The 22,434-nt window shown below is 37.7% G+C and overlaps 1 protein-coding gene across 5 annotated transcripts in view; it reads left to right on the forward strand.

Annotated features, from left to right (window-relative positions):
- Positions 1–22,434, forward strand: part of LOC110447174 (neurobeachin-like) — a 294,693-nt gene that overhangs the window by 37,472 nt on the left and 234,787 nt on the right. For all 5 annotated transcript variants that reach the window (XM_021492692.1, XM_021492694.1, XM_021492695.1 and 2 more), the window contains exons 14-28: positions 2,760–2,868; positions 3,395–3,547; positions 4,096–4,264; positions 4,876–5,018; positions 5,891–5,988; positions 6,598–6,690; positions 8,729–8,837; positions 10,300–10,381; positions 13,799–13,922; positions 14,499–14,691; positions 15,761–16,413; positions 17,075–17,228; positions 18,284–18,464; positions 19,457–19,617; positions 20,193–20,454. In XM_021492692.1, coding sequence (XP_021348367.1) covers positions 2,760–2,868; positions 3,395–3,547; positions 4,096–4,264; positions 4,876–5,018; positions 5,891–5,988; positions 6,598–6,690; positions 8,729–8,837; positions 10,300–10,381; positions 13,799–13,922; positions 14,499–14,691; positions 15,761–16,413; positions 17,075–17,228; positions 18,284–18,464; positions 19,457–19,617; positions 20,193–20,454 — 2,684 coding nt within the window. The remainder of the gene's footprint in view (positions 1–2,759; positions 2,869–3,394; positions 3,548–4,095; positions 4,265–4,875; positions 5,019–5,890; positions 5,989–6,597; positions 6,691–8,728; positions 8,838–10,299; positions 10,382–13,798; positions 13,923–14,498; positions 14,692–15,760; positions 16,414–17,074; positions 17,229–18,283; positions 18,465–19,456; positions 19,618–20,192; positions 20,455–22,434) is intronic.

Genomic DNA, 22,434 nt, shown 5'->3' on the forward strand with positions numbered 1-22,434 from the left:
AGGTGCTAGTTTCAAATCCTTTTTAGTCTGAAATCTGTATGCTAGATATTGAGTAAGGTGGTTTTATTGTTTTTTGTCACTTTGAATAATATTTCTGTTCATGTTAAAAACAAAATCAACTCTCTGTATAAATATATCAGGTGACCGTTAAGGCCCATGGGCCTCTTGTTTATATCAAAGTTTTAAAGTATAGTAAGATAAACCTCACGTAGAAAACATTTATTATACATTTTCAAATGTTAATCAATAACTTCATGTAAGGAACATTTTTGACCAGCTATTTATGGTTTGACTACTGTGAGCATTATTTTACATTTATTGCTTTCAATGGTCAGGAAAAACGACTTTTTGTTTTCCCCCAAGATTAATCATGTTTCACAATAAGAGTGAAACATGATTAAATCAAGGGAAGCAAAGAATTGTATTTCCCTTCTGCAAAGGTAAAGTTAATACATATTTTATTATACCAAATTGAACAATAACACAACAGTGTAAATGATCAGGTCTCTGCACCATTGTTGTTGTCTGCCTCAGTCGCTCCGAACTCAGGTGTGGTGCCTCTTGCTTAATTTTACTAGAGAGGCCCTAACTTTGGGAAATATGACCATAATCCAATCAGAAATGCTGCTATATATAGATGAGGTAAAATGATATGGTACATGTATGTCAGTGGTTTTGAGTACAATGTGAGTTTGTTTGATGTCAGTGATGTTGAGTACAATGTGAGTTTGTTTGATGGCAGTAGTTTTGAGTACAATGTGAGTTTGTTTGCTGTCAGTGGTTTTGAGTACAATGTGAGTGTGTTTGATGTCAGTGTCAGTGATTTTGAGTACAATGTGAGTTTGTTTGAAGTCAGTGATTTTGAGTACAATGTGAGTTTGTGTGATGTCAGTGGTTTTGAGTGCAATGGGAGTTTGTTTGATGTCAGTGGTTTAGAGTACAATGTGAGTGTGTTTGATGTCAGCAGTTTTGAGTACAATGTGAGTTTGTTTGAAGTCAGTGATTTTGAGTACAATGTGAGTTTGTGTGATGATGTCAGCGGTTTTGAGTACAATGTGAGTTTGTATGATGTCAGTGATTTTGAGTACAATGCGAGTTTGTTTGATGTTAGTGATTTAAGGACAATGTGAGTTTGTTTGATGTCAGAGGTTTTAAGTACAATGTGAGTTTGTTTGCTGTCAGTGGTTTTGAGTACAATGTGAGTGTGTTTGATGTCAGTAGTTTTGAGTACAATGTGAGTTTGTTTGCTGTCAGTGGTTTTGAGTACAATGTGAGTTTGTATGATGTCAGTGATTTTGAGTACAATGCGAGTTTGTTTGATGTTAGTGATTTAAGGACAATGTGAGTTTGTTTGATGTCAGTGATTTTGAGTACAATGTGAGTTTGTTTGATGTTAGTGATTTAAGTACAATGTGAGTTTGTTTGATGTCAGTGGTTTTGAGTACAATGTTGGTTTGTTTGATGTCAGTGATTTTAAGTACAATGTGAGTTTGTTTGATGTCAGTGGTTTTGAGTGCAATGTGAGTTTGTTTGATGTCAGTGATTTTGAGTACAATGGGAGTTTGTTTGATGTCAGTGATTTTAAGTACAATGTGAGTTTGTTTGATGTCAGTGATTTAAAGTACAATGTGAGTTTGTTTGATGTCAGTGGTTTTAAGTACAATGTGAGTTTGTTTGATGTCAGTGGTTTTGAGTACAATGTGAGTTTGTTTGATGTCAGTGATTTTGAGTACAATGTGAGTTTGTGTGATGTCAGTGGTTTTGAGTACAATGGGAGTTTGTTTGATGTCAGTGGTTTGGAGTACAATGTGAGTGTGTTTGATGTCAGTGGTTTGGAGTACAATGTGAGTTTGTTTGATGTCAGTGATTTTAAGTACAATGTGAGTGTGTTTGATGTCAGTGATTTTGAGTACAATGTGAGTTTGTTTGATGTCAGTGGTTTTGAGTACAATGTGAGTTTGTTTGATGTCAGTGATTTTGAGTACAATGTGAGTTTGTGTGATGTCAGTGGTTTTGAGTACAATGTGAGTTTGTTTGATGTCAGTAGGTTTGAGTACAATGTGAGCTTGTTTGATGTCAGTGATGTTGAGTACAATGTGAGTTTGTTCGATGTCAGTTGTTTTGAGTACAATGTGAGTTTGTTTGATGTCATTGGTTTGGAGTACAATGTGAGTGTGTTTGATGTCAGTAGTTTTAAGTACAATGGGAGTTTGTTTGATGTCAGTAGTTTTGAGTACAATGTGAGTTTGTTTGACGTCAGTGATGTTGAGTACAATGTGAGTTTGTTTGATGGCAGTAGTTTTGAGTACAATGTGAGTTTGTTTGATGGCAGTAGTTTTGAGTACAATGTGAGTTTGTTTGACGTCAGTGATGTTGAGTACAATGTGAGTTTGTTCGATGTCAGTTGTTTTGAGTACAATGTGAGTTTGTTTGATGTCCGTGATTTTGAGTACAATGTGAGTTTGTGTGATGTCAGTGGTTTTGAGTACAATGGGAGTTTGTTTGATGTCAGTAGTTTTGAGTACAATGTGAGTTTGTTTGACGTCAGTGATGTTGAGTACAATGTGAGTTTGTTCGATGTCAGTTGTTTTGAGTACAATGTGAGTTTGTTTGATGGCAGTAGTTTTAAGTACAATGTGAGTTTGTTTGATGTCAGTTGTTTTGAGTACAATGTGAGTTTGTTTGATGTCAGTGATTTTGAGTACAATGTGAGTGTGTGATGTCAGTGATGTTGAGTACAATGTGAGTTTGGTTTGCAGTGCTAACCTGATGAGTATCTTACTGAACCTGCTGGAGAGCTCCGTCACCATACAACAACAGATGTTACAGAACAAGGGATTCCTGGTCATTGGTTATCTCCTGGAAAAGGTATACTCTAAATCATTGTAACAGACAATATCTGTAGGATATCCAAAGATATAGTTGGTTGAGTGCTGAAGCCAGAATATTTGCCTTGCTTTAAAAAACAAATATACATAAAATCACTAATTACATGTTAAAATTACAATGAAATTACTACAATAGTATCCGTTAAAATTGATCTCTCAACACTGATGGTCTCTTAAACTCATAATGAACCATTCCAACCTTTGAATTGGAAGTTAAAAATGTGTCTTCATGGGTGGATGAGCTAATAGAGGTGGTCGCATGGACAGGTTTGACTGTTTATGAAATGTTCAAACGTTTCTCAATTTTCGTATGAATTCAGTATCATGAGCGAGGAATTCTACTTGATATCCAAAAAAGATGTTGACTACAAGCAAAATCCAGGATTTTTGTCCCATCTTAAACAAATAAAACAGAGTTTTCAGTAAATTTTACTATTGTAGAATAGTGATTTCCTCTGTATACATAATGTATACAAAAACATGATTAATTATTGTTTACATTTCAGGCGTCTCGGATGCATGTGACTCCAGCCGTCCTGGAGACCTTTTTGGCCCTCACACAGTATCTGGTAGAACTACCCACCGGTAGCATGCTCCTCAAACACCTGTTTGACCACATTTTATTCAACCCTGCCCTGTGGATTCATGCCTCGGTAGAGGTAAGTAACCATCCTCAAACACCTGTTCATCCATTGTACTTTTCAATCCTGCACTGTAAATTCATTTTCTGTTGAGGTAAGTAACCAACATCAAACATTTGTTTGACCCAGATGTGTGGATACACTTCTGTAGAGGTTACAGTAAGTAAATGGCCTCAAACACCTATTAGACCCTGATCTGTGGATATATAAAAGAGGTTCCAGTAAGTAGCTGACATCAAACACCTGTTTGACCCAGAACTGTGTTTACATTTCTGTATAGGTCAGTGTCTCTTGTTTCAAGTATATCTGCACTGTCAGTTTTGTTTCCAGGTATTCTTTCTCATGTCGTAATATAAAGTGAAGCCTCATTCCAGATAACCTTAATGGAATAGAAAACAGCTAAACTACTGGGGCAGCCCATAGTATCATTTGTCAAATCTGTAATGAAAGCAAAATATCCTGTTAAATGATTTCTGTTAAAATTAACAGAAAAATGCTTTCCTTTATTTAAGAGATACCTTCCATTAAATATAATACAAAATTTCAAATGTAATTTTTTTTTACAGGTGCAGACCAAATTGTACTGTTACCTAGCAACCGATTTCATCAGTAATGCCCAGATCTACAACAACATTCGCCGAGTGAGCGCAGTTCTACAGACGATGCACACCCTCAAGTTCTACTACTGGGTCGTCAACCCCAAGGATCGGAGTGGCATCACACCCAAGGGCACAGGTCAGGGGTCAACTGTCTCTAAGGTCTATGGACAGACACGCCTGTCTATATGTACCACCCAAGCTTACTCATATAGACAGGAAACATTTGGGGAACTGATTTTAAAAATGTTCAGTCCAATCTACTTAAGATGAATTCAGATAAGACAATCACACTTTCATGGTCTCCAGGGATTCTTCTTATCCAGCTTCCACTGATATTGAAGACTGGTTGTTGTTATAGACAGGTGGTACATATAGACAGGTTGTAGCTATCGTTAAGTATACATGTATATAGATTTGGTTTATTTACCTCCAGAATACTTTTTAAAAATTACTTAAAGGTATACATATTTAATTAATCAACAATTAGATTGTTGTTTAATTGTTACCCCCATAGGAATTTCACCAAATATTATAAACAGTATATTATATAATCTAACTTAGTTTTGATGGGTGTATTAAGATTAGATTTGTACCCAGCAGGGTCCTACCTGACAGGTCGGTGTTCTAGTTCATCTGTTAACTATGGAATATAAAATGAAGGTAAAGAACGGTAAATTATCAAAGAAAAATATTTTGAATTTGTCTGTTAAATGAAATGGAATACCAATGTAAGTTGTTCTGTTACAGATGGGCCACGGCCAACTTACGACGAGATTATCAAATTACGTTCCTTCATGCTGCTGTACATTAAACAGCTGTTGCTTAAAGGTCAGGGAGTCCAAGAGGACGAGTTACAGAGCATCCTCAACTACATGTCCACACTTCACGAGGTATACACAGCACTGTTCTATATATTTTGGCAATATTTAAGCCTACTGGGGTAATAATAGAAAGGACTTCAGAAGATATTTCATTCTTCAGTAATAAAGAAAAAAAATAAGGAGAGATGTTTTAGTCCGTTCAATATGCTGATATTAGTTTCTGGAGAACAGTGGAAGGTCAAGATCATATGTTCAAGGTCAAGGGCACAGCTACAATAATGGTAAAAATGGGGTAAAATATGATTTACTCATGAATGCATGGACATGCCAATTTTACCATCATATTAGAAATATGTAGCTGTGACCTTGACCTTCAACATATCACCCCATTACATCATGTTTTAAATACATGTATGATATAATGAAGTCAGTTTTACTGTGGATATTTACCTACCTGAAGATATGTTTTACCTGTAGATAATTACCAACCTGAAGATATGTTTTACCTGTAGATGATTACCTACCTGAAGATATGTTTTACCTGTAGATCATTTACCTGAAGATATGTTTTACCTGTAGATAATTACCAATATGAAGATATGTTTTACCTGTAGATAATTACCAGCCTGAAGATATGTTTTACCTGTAGATAATTACCAATCCGAAGATATGTTTTACCTGTAGATAATTACCAGCCTGAAGATATGTTTTACCTGTAGATAATTACCAACCTGAGGATATGTTTTACCTGTAGATAATTACCAGCCTGAAGATATGTTTTACCTGTAGATAAGTACCTACCTGAAGATACCTTTTACCTGTAGATAATTACCTACCTGAGGATATGTTTTATATGTAGATCATTACCAACCTGAAAATATGTTTTACCTGTATACAATTACCTTCAAGGATATGTTTTACCTGCAATTTTGTACCTGTAGGATGACAATCTGATGGACGTACTTCAGTTGACGGTGTCCCTGATGGCAGAACACCCAGCCTCCATGGTGCCCTCCTTCGACAAGAAAAACGGCATCAGGTAATTTGTCAAGTGAAAATCTGTTGGAAATGCAGGGCCCCAAGTAATCATGGTGTACATCTGTTTGTTCCCTCTTTAATCCGAAGAATATCTCGTAAACCGAAATACTAATGTTTCTGAAAATTACCATGGTGATACTCTGTGATATGAAGATGTGCAATAAGGGTTTAAAAAGTTTTTAAGGTCAAGGATACAGTTACTGAAAACGGACTAGGGGGATTTGGGGGGTCGGTTAGGCACATGGCAGGACCCTTGCTGACCTGTCAGTGTATTAGTTAAACTTGCCCTTGTACTTAAGGGCAAAGAAATCTGGAACTTCTGAAGTTTTTTACTGTTACAGTGAAACCGGAATTGACCAACACACTGCAGTCATATTCGAACAAAAAAATAGCTCAGTCACTTCTGATGTTGGTATAGTCCTGGTATAAGACAAAAAAAATGTTTTTCTTGGGCCGTAAAATCATATTTGATTTAAATATAAGGAGGCGGACCTATTGATCTATTTTTAAATGTAGCATTGAAATGGAAAAATACCCTGTAAAATAAATAAAGTTTATATAATTTCAAAATATTTTACATAATTTGGTGAATGTTTGGTATTTGTTTTAGGACCGTGTTTAAACTGCTGGCATCAAATTCAGAACCACTGCAAATTCAGTCCCTCAAACTCCTCGGCTTTTTCCTTATGAGGGCCACACACAAGTAAGTGAAGCTTCGATTAGGTAATTTTCGTCACAGCATTATTTTCCGGGCTTTCACAATATCATATATCCACAAACTCAACACTACAGCAAACATGTCTCGTAAAGTAATGCTATATACCAGTCTAACATGGTGTATGATATGCAGTGTAGTAATTTTCCTCATCTTGATATATTTGCTATTATTGTAGAGAGTGCGTTTCAAGGATCAAATAGTTGAGAAAACAAGTGAAAATAATATAAGGAAGAATTGGACACTGAACATCACAATTGTTTGAATAAATGCTCAATTACGAATTATCTCCCCTTTTTTACAGGATTTTAATTCCAGATAGATAAGGCCAAATAAAATTAATTACTTGGTTCTCAGGCCAATTTTATTTAAAAGAGATGCGTTTTTTTTTCATTTTACATGGCAAAAATGAGACAAGGGCATTTTTTTTATTGTGTAGTTTGTAAAACGTTCATTGTGGTCATTACCTTGTCTTTTTATAGTTGTGTAGAGACCCGTCATAGAGCAAGCCTCCGAAAATCCCCCCACGTTGTTCCAGACGAGAATCACGAACCCCCCATTCCTTATTTGTACCGAAATGAGGGCCATTTGTACACAAGACTAATAAGTCATAATCATTTTGCCTGTATATCAATCCTTATCTTTATTCGAACGTTTTCGGGACTTGGGTGACTAACGAGTAAAAACGACATGCGGACCAATTTCCAGATATTTTTAAAGACTGCGGCTGGCGCATTCACGATTTTTTTTTTTATTACTTAAAATTGGCAATGCGGTGCCCTAAAATGAAATGCGCGCGGGCCTGAGAATCAAGTAATCAATTTGTTTTGGCCTAATTAACCTGCTGACATTAAACGTTGACATATAGTTGTGTTATTGTTGTTGCAGATCATACCGCATGTCCCGGCATTACCAAAAACTACACAAACAAATAAACAAACAGTAGGAGGACTACATTTACATTACAACATCTTCCTCTTTCTACTCTCTCCCTCTCTCTGCTGTCAACACTACACAAACCTTACTCTCTGTCTATATTCAGTCACTGAATATCAAAACTTCTACAAATTCATCTTTTGTTTCCTCTGTCTTCAACATGCATCATTCATTCTTTTTTATGTTCATTCATCAAGATTTAAATTTCTTAATATTCCAATCACAAAATATCAAACTATCATACACACAATATCAAACGTGAAATATCAAACACAATACATGTATATCAAATATGTTACAGTCTCACATATACAGTCAAACCTACTCATACAACCTCCTCCATACAGAAACCACCTGTGTTAAGAGGCCACTTCATTGTTCCCCATTGTAGCAATTTCATTGTAAATTGAACCTGCATTAAGGGTCCACTTTCTGGATTCTAAGTTTCGTTCTCTTGATACATGTTTATTTTATTGTTTGAATTCCTTTCTGCCTGTTAAACAATGTGATAATCGAATGTCAATGTGACTGGACACTTATCAGTTGCCTTTTCATACCTAAAGGCTGTGTCTTTATTTGATGTAGATCATCAAACAATGTTACCTATATATGGGTGTTAACTGAGAAATAATGATCTAACACTGAGATGTATACTTCAATTGGATGTAAAATAATACCAATCATGAACAATTTCATTTCTCTTCATCAATGGTTACCTCCCTTTATCATCAATGGTTACCCTTTTATGAACAGTGGTTACCTCCCTTTATCAACATGTTGCCAACTTGCTATTATTAAGTGTGTGGTTCTAGGTGCACAATAATTTATTTATGACTGTCACAGTAAAATGTTAATAAAATTATGTGTATATCAATCTTGTAATAGAATTATATCTACATATATGTTTTACCAATGATCCTAAGTGTTTGATTTTAAATGTTTACCTGACTTTGACAGTGATTTAGTAACAGCTTCAGTTTAAAAAAATCGTATTTTATGTTGTACCTTTTGTAACCTCAGAGTATCTTCGAAGCATGCAATCTTATAAGCGCCCTAATTTCAACCTTACAATATGTCTGGTAATTAACAGGAGGAAGGCTGACTGTATGGGCCCACACAACCTCTTCTCTCTGATTGGTGAACGGCTGATGCTGAATGAGCAGAGTATCACATTACCTGTATATAACGTCTTGTTTGAGGTGAGTACAGGTAACGAGTATCACACTACCTGTGTAAAACGGCTTGTTTGAGGTGAGTACAGGTAACGAGCATCACACTACCTGTGTATAACGTCTTGTTTGATGTGAGTACAGGTAACGAGTATCACACTTCCTGTGTATAACGTCTTGTTTGAGCTGAGTACAGGTAACGAGTATCACACTACCGGTGTATAAAGTCTTTTTTGATGTGAGTACAGGTAACGAATATCACACTACCTGTGTAAAACGTCTTGTTTGATGTGAGTACAGGTAACGAGTATCACACTACCTGTGTATAAAGTCTTGTTTGAGCTGAGTACAGGTAACGAGTATCACACTACCTGTGTAAAACGTCATGTTTGAGGTGAGTACAGGTAACGAATATCACATTACCTGTGTAAAACGTCTTGTTTGAGGTGAGTACAGGTAACAAGTATCACATTACCTGTGTATAACGTCTTTTTCGATGTGAGTACAGGTAACGAATATCACACTTCCTGTGTATAACGTCTTGTTTGAGGTGAGTACAGGTAACGAATATCACACTACCTGTGTATAACGTCTTGTTTGAGCTGAGTACAGGTTACGAATATCACACTACCTGTGTATAACGTCTTTTTCGATGTGAGTACAGGTAACGAATATCACATTACCTTTGTATAACGTCTTGTTTGAGCTGAGTACAGGTAACGAGTATCACACTCCCGGTGTATAACGTCTTTTTCGATGTGAGTACAGGTAACGAATATCACACTACCTGTGTATAACGTCTTGTTTGATGTGAGTACAGGTAACGAGTATCACACTACCTGTGTATAGCATCTTGTTTGAGGTGAGTACAGGTAACGAGTATCACACTACCGGTGTATAACGTCTTGTTTGATGTGAGTACAGGTAACGAGTATCACACTACCTGTGTAAAACGTCTTGTTTGATGTGAGTACAGGTTACGAGTATCACACTACCTGTGTATAACGTCTTGTTTGAGCTGAGTACAGGTAACGAGTATCACGCTACCGGTGTATAACGTCTTTTTCGATGTGAGTACAGGTAACGAATATCACACTACCTGTGTAAAACGTCTTGTTTGATGTGAGTACAGGTAACGAGTATCACACTACCTGTGTATAGCATCTTGTTCGAGGTGAGTACAGGTAACGAGTATCACACTACCGGTGTATAACGTCTTGTTTGAGGTGAGTTCAGGTAACGAGTATCACACTACCTGTGTATAACGTCTTGTTTGAACTGAGTACAGGTAACGAATATCACGCTACCTGTGTATAACGTCTTGCTTGATGTGAGTACTGGTAACGAATATCACGCTACCTGTTTATAAGGTTTTGTTTGAGGTGAGTACAGGTGTTTTATAGTGTGTAATGGTCTCTATTTGATGTCATTGCTATTTTTTAGACAAATTATTAACAATGTTTATCTTAGATTGTACATTTTCTTGTTGCAGCTGCTGACAGAGCGCTTGTCTGGTGACAGTGTGATGAAGAAACATGTGGAGCCAGAGTCATATTTTAGGATAGAAAACTCAGGTGGGTGTTTAACCAAACTAGATCACACTACCTGTGTAAAACGTCATGTTTGAGGTGAGTACAGGTGTTTTATAGTGTGTAATGGTCTCTAGTTGATGTCATTGCTATTTTTTAGACAAATTATTAACAATGTTTATCTTAGATTGTACATTTTCTTGTTGCAGCTGCTGACAGAGCGCTTGTCTGGTGACAGTGTGATGAAGAAACATGTGGAGACAGAGTCATATTTTAGGATAGAAAACTCAGGAGGGTGTTTAACAAAACTAGCCTATAGAAAACGAGGATAGAAAACTTAGGTGGGTGTTTAACCAAACTAGCGTATAGAAAACTAGGAAAAAAAACTCAGGTGGATTTTTACCAAAACTAGCCTATAGAAAACGAGGATAGAAAACTTAGGTGGGTGTTTAACCAACCTAGCCTATAGAAAACTAGGATAGAAAACTCAGGTGGATGTTTAACCAAACTAGCCAATAGAAAACTGGGATAGAAAACTCAGGTGGGTGTTTAACAAAACTAGCCTATAGAAAACTAGGATAGAGAATTAAGGTGGGTGTTAACAAAACTAGCCTATAGAAAACTGGGATAGAAAACTCAGGTGGGTGTTTACCAAAACTAGCCTATAGAAAACTAGGATAGAAAACTCAGGTGGGTGTTTAACAAAACTAGCCTATAGAAAACTGGGATAGAAAACTCAGGTGGATGTTTACCAAAACTAGCCTGTAGAAAACTGGGATAGAAAACTCAGGTGGATGTTTAACCAAACTAGCCTATAGAAAACTAGGATAGAAAACTCAGGTGGATGTTAACAAAACTAGCCTATAGAAAACTGGGATAGAAAACTCAGGTGGGTGTTTAACAAAACTAGCCTATAGAAAACTAGGATAGAAAACTCAGGTGGGTGTTTAACAAAACTAGCCTATAGAAAACTGGGATAGAAAACTCAGGTGGATGTTTACCAAAACTAGCCTGTAGAAAACTGGGATAGAAAACTCAGGTGGATGTTTAACCAAACTAGCCTATAGAAAACTAGGATAGAAAACTCAGGTGGATGTTAACAAAACTAGCCTATAGAAAACTGGGATAGAAAACTCAGGTGGGTGTTTAACAAAACTAGCCTATAGAAAACTAGGATAGAGAACTCAGGTGGGTGTTAACAAAACTAGCCTATAGAAAACTGGGATAGAAAACTCAGGTGGGTGTTTACCAAAACTAGCCTATAGAAAACTGGGATAGAAAACTCAGGTGGATGTTTAACCAAACTAGCCTATAGAAAACTAGGATAGAAAACTCAGGTGGATGTTAACAAAACTAGCCTATAGAAAACTGGGATAGAAAACTCAGGTGGGTGTTTAACAAAACTAGCCTATAGAAAACTAGGATAGAAAACTCAGGTGGGTGTTAACAAAACTAGCCTATAGAAAACTGGGATAGAAAACTCAGGTGGGTGTTTACCAAAACTAGCCTGTAGAAAACTGGGATAGAAAACTCAGGTGGATGTTTAACCAAACTAGCCTATAGAAAACTAGGATAGAAAACTCAGGTGGATGTTAACAAAACTAGCCTATAGAAAACTGGGATAGAAAACTCAGGTGGGTGTTTACCAAAACTAGCCTGTAGAAAACTGGGATAGAAAACTCAGGTGGATGTTTAACCAAACTAGCCTATAGAAAACTAGGATAGAAAACTCAGGTGGATGTTAACAAAACTAGCCTATAGAAAACTGGGATAGAAAACTCAGGTGGGTGTTTAACAAAACTAGCCTATAGAAAACTAGGATAGAGAACTCAGGTGGGTGTTAACAAAACTAGCCTATAGAAAACTGGGATAGAAAACTCAGGTGGGTGTTTACCAAAACTAGCCTATAGAAAACTAGGATAGAAAACTCAGGTGGGTGTTTAACAAAACTAGCCTATAGAAAACTGGGATAGAAAACTCAGGTGGATGTTTACCAAAACTAGCCTGTAGAAAACTGGGATAGAAAACTCAGGTGGATGTTTAACCAAACTAGCCTATAGAAAACTAGGATAGAAAACTCAGGTGGATGTTAACAAAACTAGCCTATAGAAAACTGGGATAGAAAACTCAGGTGGGTGTTTAACAAAACTAGCCTATAGAAAACTAGGATAGAGAACTCAGGTGGGTGTTAACAAAACTAGCCTATAGAAAACTGGGATAGAAAACTCAGGTGGGTGTTTACCAAAACTAGCCTATAGAAAACTGGGATAGAAAACTCAGGTGGATGTTTAACCAAACTAGCCTATAGAAAACTAGGATAGAAAACTCAGGTGGATGTTAACAAAACTAGCCTATAGAAAACTGGGATAGAAAACTCAGGTGGGTGTTTAACAAAACTAGCCTATAGAAAACTAGGATAGAAAACTCAGGTGGGTGTTAACAAAACTAGCCTATAGAAAACTGGGATAGAAAACTCAGGTGGGTGTTTACCAAAACTAGCCTATAGAAAACTAGGATAGAAAACTCAGGTGGGTGTTTAACAAAACTAGCCTATAGAAAACTGGGATAGAAAACTCAGGTGGATGTTTACCAAAACTAGCCTATAGAAAACTGGGATAGAAAACTCAGGTGGATGTTTAACCAAACTAGCCTATAGAAAACTAGGATAGAAAACTCAGGTGGATGTTAACAAAACTAGCCTATAGAAAACTGGGATAGAAAACTCAGGTGGGTGTTTAACAAAACTAGCCTATAGAAAACTAGGATAGAAAACTCAGGTGGGTGTTTAACAAAACTAGCCTATAGAAAACTAGGATAGAAAACTCAGGTGGGTGTTTACCAAAACTAGCCTATAGAAAACTAGGATAGAAAACTCAGGTGGGTGTTTAACAAAACTAGCCTATAGAAAACTAGGATAGAAAACTCAGGTGGGTGTTTACCAAAACTAGCCTATAGAAAACTAGGATAGAAAAATCAGTTGGGTGTTTACCAAAACTAGCCTATAGAAAGCTGGGATACAAAACTGAGGTGGGTGTTTACAAAAACTAGCATTTAGAAAACTGGGATAGAAAACTGAGGGGAGTGTTCATCAAAACTAGCCTATAGAAAACTAGGATGGAAATCACAGGTTGGTGTTCACCAAAACTAGCCTATAGAAACTTGAGGTGGGTGTTTACCAAAACTAGCCTATAGAAACTTGAGGTGGGTGTTCACCAAAACTAGCCTATAGAAAACTAAGATAGAAAACTCAGTTGGGTGTTTACCAAAACTAGCCTAAATATCTTTAAGGATCAGACATGAGGTTAACTTACTTGCTTTATTTATTCCAAACTATGATCCTTAGTATATTTGAAAGCAAAAATGGTTGCTCAACGACCTACCAGTCATCCTTTAATATCAATTTTATTGCATCTAGCATAAATTTTACAAACATTATGATTGAAATGTCTTTTGCAATTACAGCTGTCCTGAAGGTGGTGGCTACAATGATTCGCCAGTCAAAGCCAACATCAGAGGTCGCAGAGGTCAAGAAGACATTCCTATCAGATCTGACAATCCTGTGTAACAACAATCGGGAAAATAGGAGGTAAGGCATTCTATTTAGGTTAGGGAAGCCTTGCTAGTAGATATCTATAGTTAAGGGAAGCCCAATTAGTGGATATCTAGATTATAGTATCATATTTAGTGGACATCAAGATTAGGGCATCTGTTGTCGTAGTTATTTAGATAAGTGTACGTAGTTAGTGGATATCTAGATTTGGGCCGACACCATTGTTGATGTCTTGGTAAGGACAGTCTCAATAGTTGATATATAGGTTTGGTGTCCTTCATTGTAGATATCAAGGAATTGTAAAGTATAAATACACTGTGTTGAATCTATAGAGGAGAAGTTTATTAAAACAATTTAAAGGGTTTTTAGAGAACATCTAAATGGGATTATTTCCATGCATTTTTGTATCCATTAATGGTCTGGAATCAGAATACATGTACAATTTCTTATTTAACACAAAACAAACACAGGGTCAAGACAGGATTAGACTTCCAAACATTTTGTCCTTAGAGCAATTATATCCTGCCCTTTCATCATTGAACTGCTGTAAAACTTTGACTTGATGGACTGTTGTAATTCCTATAGTGTAATGATATTTTGTTTGTCCTACAGGACAGTCCTACAGATGTCTGTGTGGCAGGACTGGCTGTTCTCCCTATCCTACATATATTCGCGTAACGACGAGGAACGGAAAATTACAGATATGGTCATGTCATTGTTCCGGATGCTGCTACATCACGCTATCAAATTTGAGTATGGTGGCTGGAGGGTGTGGATAGACACGCTGGCCATACTCCACTCTAAGGTGAGTACAGTGGCTTGAGGGTGTGGATAGACATGCTGGCCATGCTCCACTCTAAGGTGAGTATGGTTGCTGAAGGGTATGGATAGACTCGCTGGCCATACTCCACTCTAAGGTGAGTACAGTGACTGGATGGTGTGGATAGACACGCTGGCCATGCTCCACTCTATGGTGAGTACGGTGGCTGGAAGGTGTGGATAGACACGCTGGCCATGCTCCACTCTAAGGTGAGTACAGTGACTGGACGGTGTGGATAGACACGCTGGCCATGCTCCACTCTATGGTGAGTACGGCGGCTGGAAGGTGTGGATAGACACGCTGGCCATGCTCCCCTCTAAGGTGAGTACAGTGACTGGACGGTGTGGATAGACACGCTGGCCATGCTCCACTCTAAGGTGAGTACGGTGACTGGACGGTGTGGATAGACATGCTGGCCATGCTCCACTCTATGGTGAGTATGGTGGCTGGAAGGTGTGGATAGACACGCTGGCCATGCTCCACTCTAAGGTGAGTACGGTGGCTGGACAGTGTGGATAGACACGCTGGCCATACTCCACTCAAAGGTGAGTATGGTGGCTTGAGGGTGTTTATGGACACACTGGCCATACTCCACTCTAAGGTGAGTATGATTATATTTCTACATTTTGTCTGTAGACACAATTTAGTCCAAACTCCTCCTCCAGAACTGCTGCATAGATTTGAAATATTTTTTGTCCACTCTTATCAGTTTGCTTGTTAGTAGTTACTAGGCAATGTATTTTTCATTTAGAACAGTACTAGACTTTTACAATCAAATTAGTCCTGAAGAGGTTTAAGTATATTAGTTAGCCTGCAGATTACGCTGTTCTAGTTGTGTAAAAAAGACTGGAGGGTGTAAAACATACTTCCAATTTTGTACACTTTCTAAAGACTGGATCCCCTGGTATTTATCAGATGTGTCTATGGTCAACACGTGTCATAGGTCAATTTTATGGGTGAATTTTATAGGTCAACATATCATTGGTCAATGTGTCGTATAGGTCAGTTTAATGACATATAAGGTATTCTGGTATTGAATTTTGACTTTTTACAGGTTGCTTACGAGGATTTCAAAATCCACATGTCAAAGATGTACCGTCAGTATGACCAGCAGCGAGTTGACGATGTTGATCCACAAGAAAGACAGAATTACCCAATCAGCACTATCTCCGGCATATCTGACCCTGCCCTCCAGGAACAGCAGACGCAAATCAAAAGCTCCGTCCAGATCAAAGAAGTGGAAAAGTCCAGTACAGAAGAAACTAAACAAGAAGAAAAACCTGAAACAATACAAAATGGTGATGCTGAAGGTCATCAGAAGGATGAAGAAGGGAAAGTGGAGAAAGCAGAAGGGGATGGGGAGGCATCAGAGGACCTAAAAGAGGATGGAAAAACATCAGAAGAAATGAAGGCACCAGCAACTAATGCTAAAGATGATGCTGCAGCTGGTGCCAAATCGGAGGAGGTACCTGACGAGAAAATTAGTGACATTCCAAGGGGGATAAGTACCACTGGTGTCAGGAGGAACCCCTCTAGGGCACAGTCATTCCGGGGCAGCATGGAATCCCATGGCAACAGACATGTGTTCAGCCCCGGTCCCCGGGCCCCACCCTTCAGGATCCCTGAGTTCAGGTGGTCAGGACTTCACCAGAAACTTCTGTCAGATCTTCTCTTTTCTGTAGAGACCGACCTCCAGGTCTGGAAAAGGTAACTATGATTGCCTTCTGGGGATTTCTAGGTTGGGAAGTGATACTGAATCTTTTTTGATATTGAGGGGGTTTAATGTCGAAGTGGAAATTAGGGGTGGAGGGGGAGGGGGGGTCATTTAGGTGAAAATCGGAATAAAGTTGGTATATTAATTTTTTTCTTTTTGTGTAATATTTTGCAAGTGAGATTTTATTATTTAATTGGGAAGAGCACTTTTAATCCTTCTTATTTTAATGATAAGGGCTCTGATAATGAAGGTTTTTCCTACTTGAGAGGAAATATGTTTATACAATACTATACCACCGTTTGATGTAGCTTTTCTATGATGGCCCATATTTTTCCTTGACAGATTATCAATTGAAAGAGTGGTTTTTTTTAAATGATGTAAATAGATTTGTTTAAATGAGTTTCTTAAATAAAAAATACAGTGAAACCTGTCTAATCTGACACTGTTTGAGACTCATTATATTGGTCAGATTAGAGAGGATGTCGGAATATATCGGGGTTTTGGTAATTTTTCAATAAAAAATGGAAATACAACCTGCTGGATAAGACAGGTTTCACTGTAGCCCGATATTTTCTTCTTTTTGTCACAAGAAAAGTTTTAGTTGATAGGTAGTATAGCTCACTAATATAATGATAATATAATGGTTGCTTACAGCCACAGTACAAAGACAGTGATAGACTTTGTCAACTCCGGAGACAACCACGTGTACGTCGTTAACGTCACCCACATGATCTCACAGCTCGCCGATAATCTGATCACGTCCTGTGGAGGGTTACTTCCCTTGTTAGCAGCTGCCACCTCTCCAAACGTAAGTTTCACTTCGATGATACATTACCACACTAAGGAAAAATACTTCTGTGTGGCATATTTTAAATCTAGATTTATTGCAAACCATAAACTTTATTTCTTATTTTTGTCCGTAAAAGTTTTGGTAAATTTACTTTTTCATGTTCTATGAAATATATTTGTGAATTAAATTATTGTGAGAATATTTAGAGATGGTTAAACATGGAACATATTTCATTTTTTTCTTTTCTTGAATTAAACTCCTTCAAAGAAAACAATAGTAAGCACAATCAAATAAAGAAATATAAACAAAATTTAAGTGCGTTAGAATAATTCATCATCCAAAAGTTGCATATTTGTACTTAACCCTTTCACCCCTATGTAACTTTAGTAGACTCTACCATGCATTGATATGGATGAGTCCATTATGGTCTACAGTAATGAAAGGGTTAAAACTGCATACATTTTGTATATCTCAAGTAATGTATGCTCTTTCCATATGGTGAAGTAGATTAATGCAAGTAGAATAAAAATAAAATTTTGAACACAGGGCCACCATTTTCCATGTCCATCTCTTGTAGTATGAGTTTGAGTGTCCCAGTTTCTGTTAGATACTGAACATTTTACATCCTTTCATCATGCCTGTGTATTTTAGGAGGGGGGGGGGGGGGGGGTTTNGAGCCCACCCAAGGCCTCAGTATATATCATGCCTGTGTGTTTTAGGGGGAGGTGGAGATCTTGGAGCCCACCCAAGGCCTCAGTATATATCATGTCTGTGTGTTTTAGGGGGAGGTGGAGATCTTGGAGCCCACCCAAGGCCTCAGTATATATCATGCCTGTGTAGTTTAGGGGGATGTGGAGATCTTGGAGCCCACCCAAGGCCTCAGTATATATCATGCCTGTGTGTTTTAGGTGGAAGTGGAGATCTTGGAGCCCACCCAAGGCCTCAGTATATATCATGTCTGTGTGTTTTAGGGGGAGGTGGAGATCTTGGAGCCCACCCAAGGCCTCAGTATATATCATGCCTGTGTAGTTTAGGGGGATGTGGAGATCTTGGAGCCCACCNATGTGTTTTAGGGGGAGGTGGAGATTTTGGAGCCCACCCAAGGCCTCAGTATAGAGCAGGCAGTGTCCATCCTGCAGCGCATCATGAATATGATGGACGTCTTGGTGTTTGCAAGTTCCACAAATTTTGCTGAGCTGGAACAGGAGAAGAATATGCCGTCCGGTGGAATATTGAGACAATGTTTACGCCTGGGTAATATATATTTTAGTGTGATTTCATATAACATGAAATCATTTGCCATTGAATCACATAGCATCGCCTTCCAGTAAACATTCTAGTTTAAGTGCACTAAATTTTAGAGATTTTGAAATTTTAATAGATTAGTGCATTTATGAATTAGTGCATCAAGGAATTATGTAATAGAGAATAATATACATGTACAAGAACTTCAATGAGCACATTCATAATTATGCGCAATAATTACAGCGCAAAAAGCGCTTGGTAAGTCTACCTCTAAAATGTGTACGTTTACAGTATTTCATCTATCAAATAGCCTGAAGAGTACTGACAATTATGTATCGTACAGATTATAAGGTAGTCTGTGTGGACAATCTTCAAATTTCGAGTCTTCTGCTTACGATACACATATCTTCTCTTCACCCTTGAAATATGTCATGATAAAAGCATAGGCTTGTGGTTAACTATTTGTTTGGTTTTGGGTACAAAACTTTAAAAAAAATGTAAGACTGATACCTGTCCTTTGAAGATTACAGAGGAGCCGACACCCAACTTCAAAGCTGGTCAATTTTACAGTTACACTGCCGTGTGATTCCATCAATCTTCATCGAATACATTAGACTAGTCTCTTTGAATCGTCCTCAAGGTGTCACATAAAGACCTTCAATTTAGTCATGACATATTTCAGGGGTGCAGAGAAAATTTGTTTATAGAGAGCAGAACCTTGAATTTCTAATATGTTACTGACAAGTTTGATGATACAGTGCTGCCCTCTATAGAGAATTGCTTGCTACACAGATATTTCTGTTATGTTTATATGCTATCTTTCAGTTCTCCTAGCTTATCATAGAAAAATTTCATTAAGGAGGATCATATCACATTGAGATAGCTGATATCCTTCAGTACATTGTTAGTGCGATCAAAAACTGTCAAAAATTGTTTAACTTTCATAAAAACAACTGTCATTGTTTCTCCATTTGTAAAATGGTCCTTTGTTTTATCTTTAGTGTGTACATCGTCGGTGAGAAACTGTCTGGAGTGTCGACATCGTCAACGCCCCCACTCCCCACCCGGCAGTCCTACAAGTTCAAGTAGTCGTAGTTCACGCAACATGAACGGCCATGACCCTATACAGTCGCTGATCATGGCTTCACATCCCACTGAACGGGTAAGTTATTCAAGGTCTTAATTAGGAGAAACTCTAAAGGGATTGAATGACAATTTTCAATGTGCATGCCAGTATGAACGCTAGTCACTTGCATATATTCACCCTGAAGCCAGCTAATATAAGTTTTCCCTAATATTTGCGATATTGAGATGTCTGTAAGGTCAATGCAAATAGCATTCTGAATTTTCTAATAGCACCCAATTATTGATTCCTATACATTTTTGTATTACTGTAAGTATGATCACTATTTCTTAAACTTGTAGGAAGTTGGTCCTGTTTTTGGAATCAGCTTTTAATTAGCTTCATTTCTGATCTATCTTTGATTTAGAAATTAAGCGGCTGGGGGATCTGAGTTTCAGAGGCAATTTTTACCTAATGAGAAACTGAATTGAAAACTTGCTGTTCTGAGAGATAATGAATGCAAACAGGCTTTCTTGCTTGGGTGAAATTAAAATAAATTGTTTATTTTTAAGGAAAGTGATAAGTTTAAATGGTTTTTTTGAACAGTGATAATTTACTGAGCTGTTACCTCCATGGATTGAGATGCAATATAATTTACTGTTGTATGATTACAGAATATCATTGAAAATTTGAACGAGCAGACATCTCCTATCAAGGACTACGAAAAGCTTCTCCAAGATATGGACATTAATCGTCTCCGTGCAGTGGTGTATCGTGATGTCGAGGAAACAAAACAGGCACAGTTCCTAGCCCTGGCTATCGTCTATTTCACTTCTGTTCTGATGGTATCGAAATATCGAGACATCCTAGAACCACCAACCCCAGCGGCCACGCCAACTAGGAACTCTCACCGGCAGTCAATCAACTCGCCCTCAGGTAATCCCATACATACCTTACCTACCCTACCATCAGTGCCAGTCCATCAGCACACAGGTAATCTCCGTTATCCTTTGTTCTCATTGCCAGTCTGATGACTCACTTTGAGGTAATCCCCATGCATACTCCTTCCATGGGAGGTAACTGTATATACATAAAGTACGAGCGGTGGGACAGAGATCCTTACAGAAGTTAAAGGGAGGTAACTGTATATACATAAAGTACGAGCGCAGTGGGACAGAGATCCTTACAGAAGTTAAAGGGAGGTAATTGTATATACATAAAGTACGAGCGCGGTGGGACAGAGATCTTTACAAAAGTTAAAGGGAGGTAACTGTATATACATAAAGTACGAGTGCGGTGGGACAGAGATCTTTACAGAAGTTAAAGGGAGCTAACTGTATATACATAAAGTACGAGCGCAGTGGGACAGAGATCCTTACAGAAGTTAAATGGAGGTAACTGTATATACATAAAGTACGAGCACGCTGGGACAGAGATCTTTACAGAAGTTAAAGGGAGGCAACTGTATATACATAAAGTACGAGCACGGTGGGACAGAGATCCTTACAGAAGTTAAGGGAGGTAACTGTATATACATAAAGTACGAGCGCGGTGGGACAGAGATCCTTACAGAAGTTAAAGGGAGGTAACTGTATATACATAAGGTACGAGCGCAGTGGGACAGAGATCCTTAAAACAGACTTTGTATTGACTGCACTATACACTATTGAGCACTTTCCATAGATTATAGTACATTCCAGGGTGTTGGTTAACTATGTCTTTAACATCAAGGTTATAGGTCATCACAGATTTGCATTTTTCTTGCTTTCTGCTATTTTGGGAAATGGGTTCATTGAATAATGCGTTGTTTTCAGTTCATCTGTTTTTCTGTTCCTCGTACATTGTTTTCCAGATGAAAATTCACCAAAACCAGAACAGATTTTAAATAAACTTGATTTGAAAACTCTGGAAAAAGAAAATGTTTTGAAAATGCTCAATGAGATCATGGACAGCATTTCAATTCTTAAATTGGTGGTGAAAGTGTGGAATGTGACATTTGTTCCTGTGAATCATTGACTTTTTCCCCAGTAGTTCTTATATGAATAGTTTAAAGTTTACATCATTTTCATTAACAACACCATGATCTATCAGAACAAACTATTGTATATTGTTATTATTATCCTGACCCAGGGTCAAGGTCAGTATAGAGGTCAGAGATCAAATCACTATCTGTATTTATTTTTTGGATTTAAGTAATTTTTTCTTCACAAAACAATTTTGGTTAAAATAATTTTCTTATTCTCTTTTTTCCTTACCTTTTTATAAAGTGCTATGTCAGTGACAGCTACACTAGATTTGAACTATGGGGAAATTGACTTGTGTTCAGAATAAGGTTGTTGGAAAATTATTTTACAATGTATGTCATGTCTGTAAATCATCTTTCATGTAAGCTAAGCTAGTAGATTGTCTTACAATAGCAGCAAAATTTAAACTGTCAGCAGCTTAGCCATGTTAATAAACGGTTTTATGTTGTAAGTGATGTTGGTAAATCGTCTTAAATTATCAGCAGCTTAAGTTTTCTACGGTATATTAGTAAATTGATGTAAGCTAATAGCAGCTCAGCCACATTGACAAGTCGTCATCATTGTCACAGTCAGCCATGTTGGTAAATAATCTGAAATGATCAGCCATGTTGTTAAAACGTCTTACAGTGACAGCTTCAGACATACTTCAAAACTTACGACCACTGTTAATGGAGAGATCTTCCCATACCGACCTCAAATCTTTGTACTTGGAACAAAAGATTGTGAAAAGCTCGACAGACACCGGAAAAGGGGGCTCAGTCAAACCCTCGAACTCCAAACAGGGGTCCAAGAACATTGAGATTATTGCTGATGAGGGAGTAGGAATTCTAGCTCATATGTCAGCAGCCATTGTAGATGATGACTGTCATTTGGTGCAGGGCGATATACAGCA

Source organism: Mizuhopecten yessoensis, unplaced genomic scaffold, assembly GCF_002113885.1.
Source record: "Mizuhopecten yessoensis strain PY_sf001 unplaced genomic scaffold, ASM211388v2 scaffold3229, whole genome shotgun sequence".
In the NCBI taxonomy this organism is placed as follows: Eukaryota; Metazoa; Mollusca; class Bivalvia; order Pectinida; family Pectinidae; genus Mizuhopecten; species Mizuhopecten yessoensis.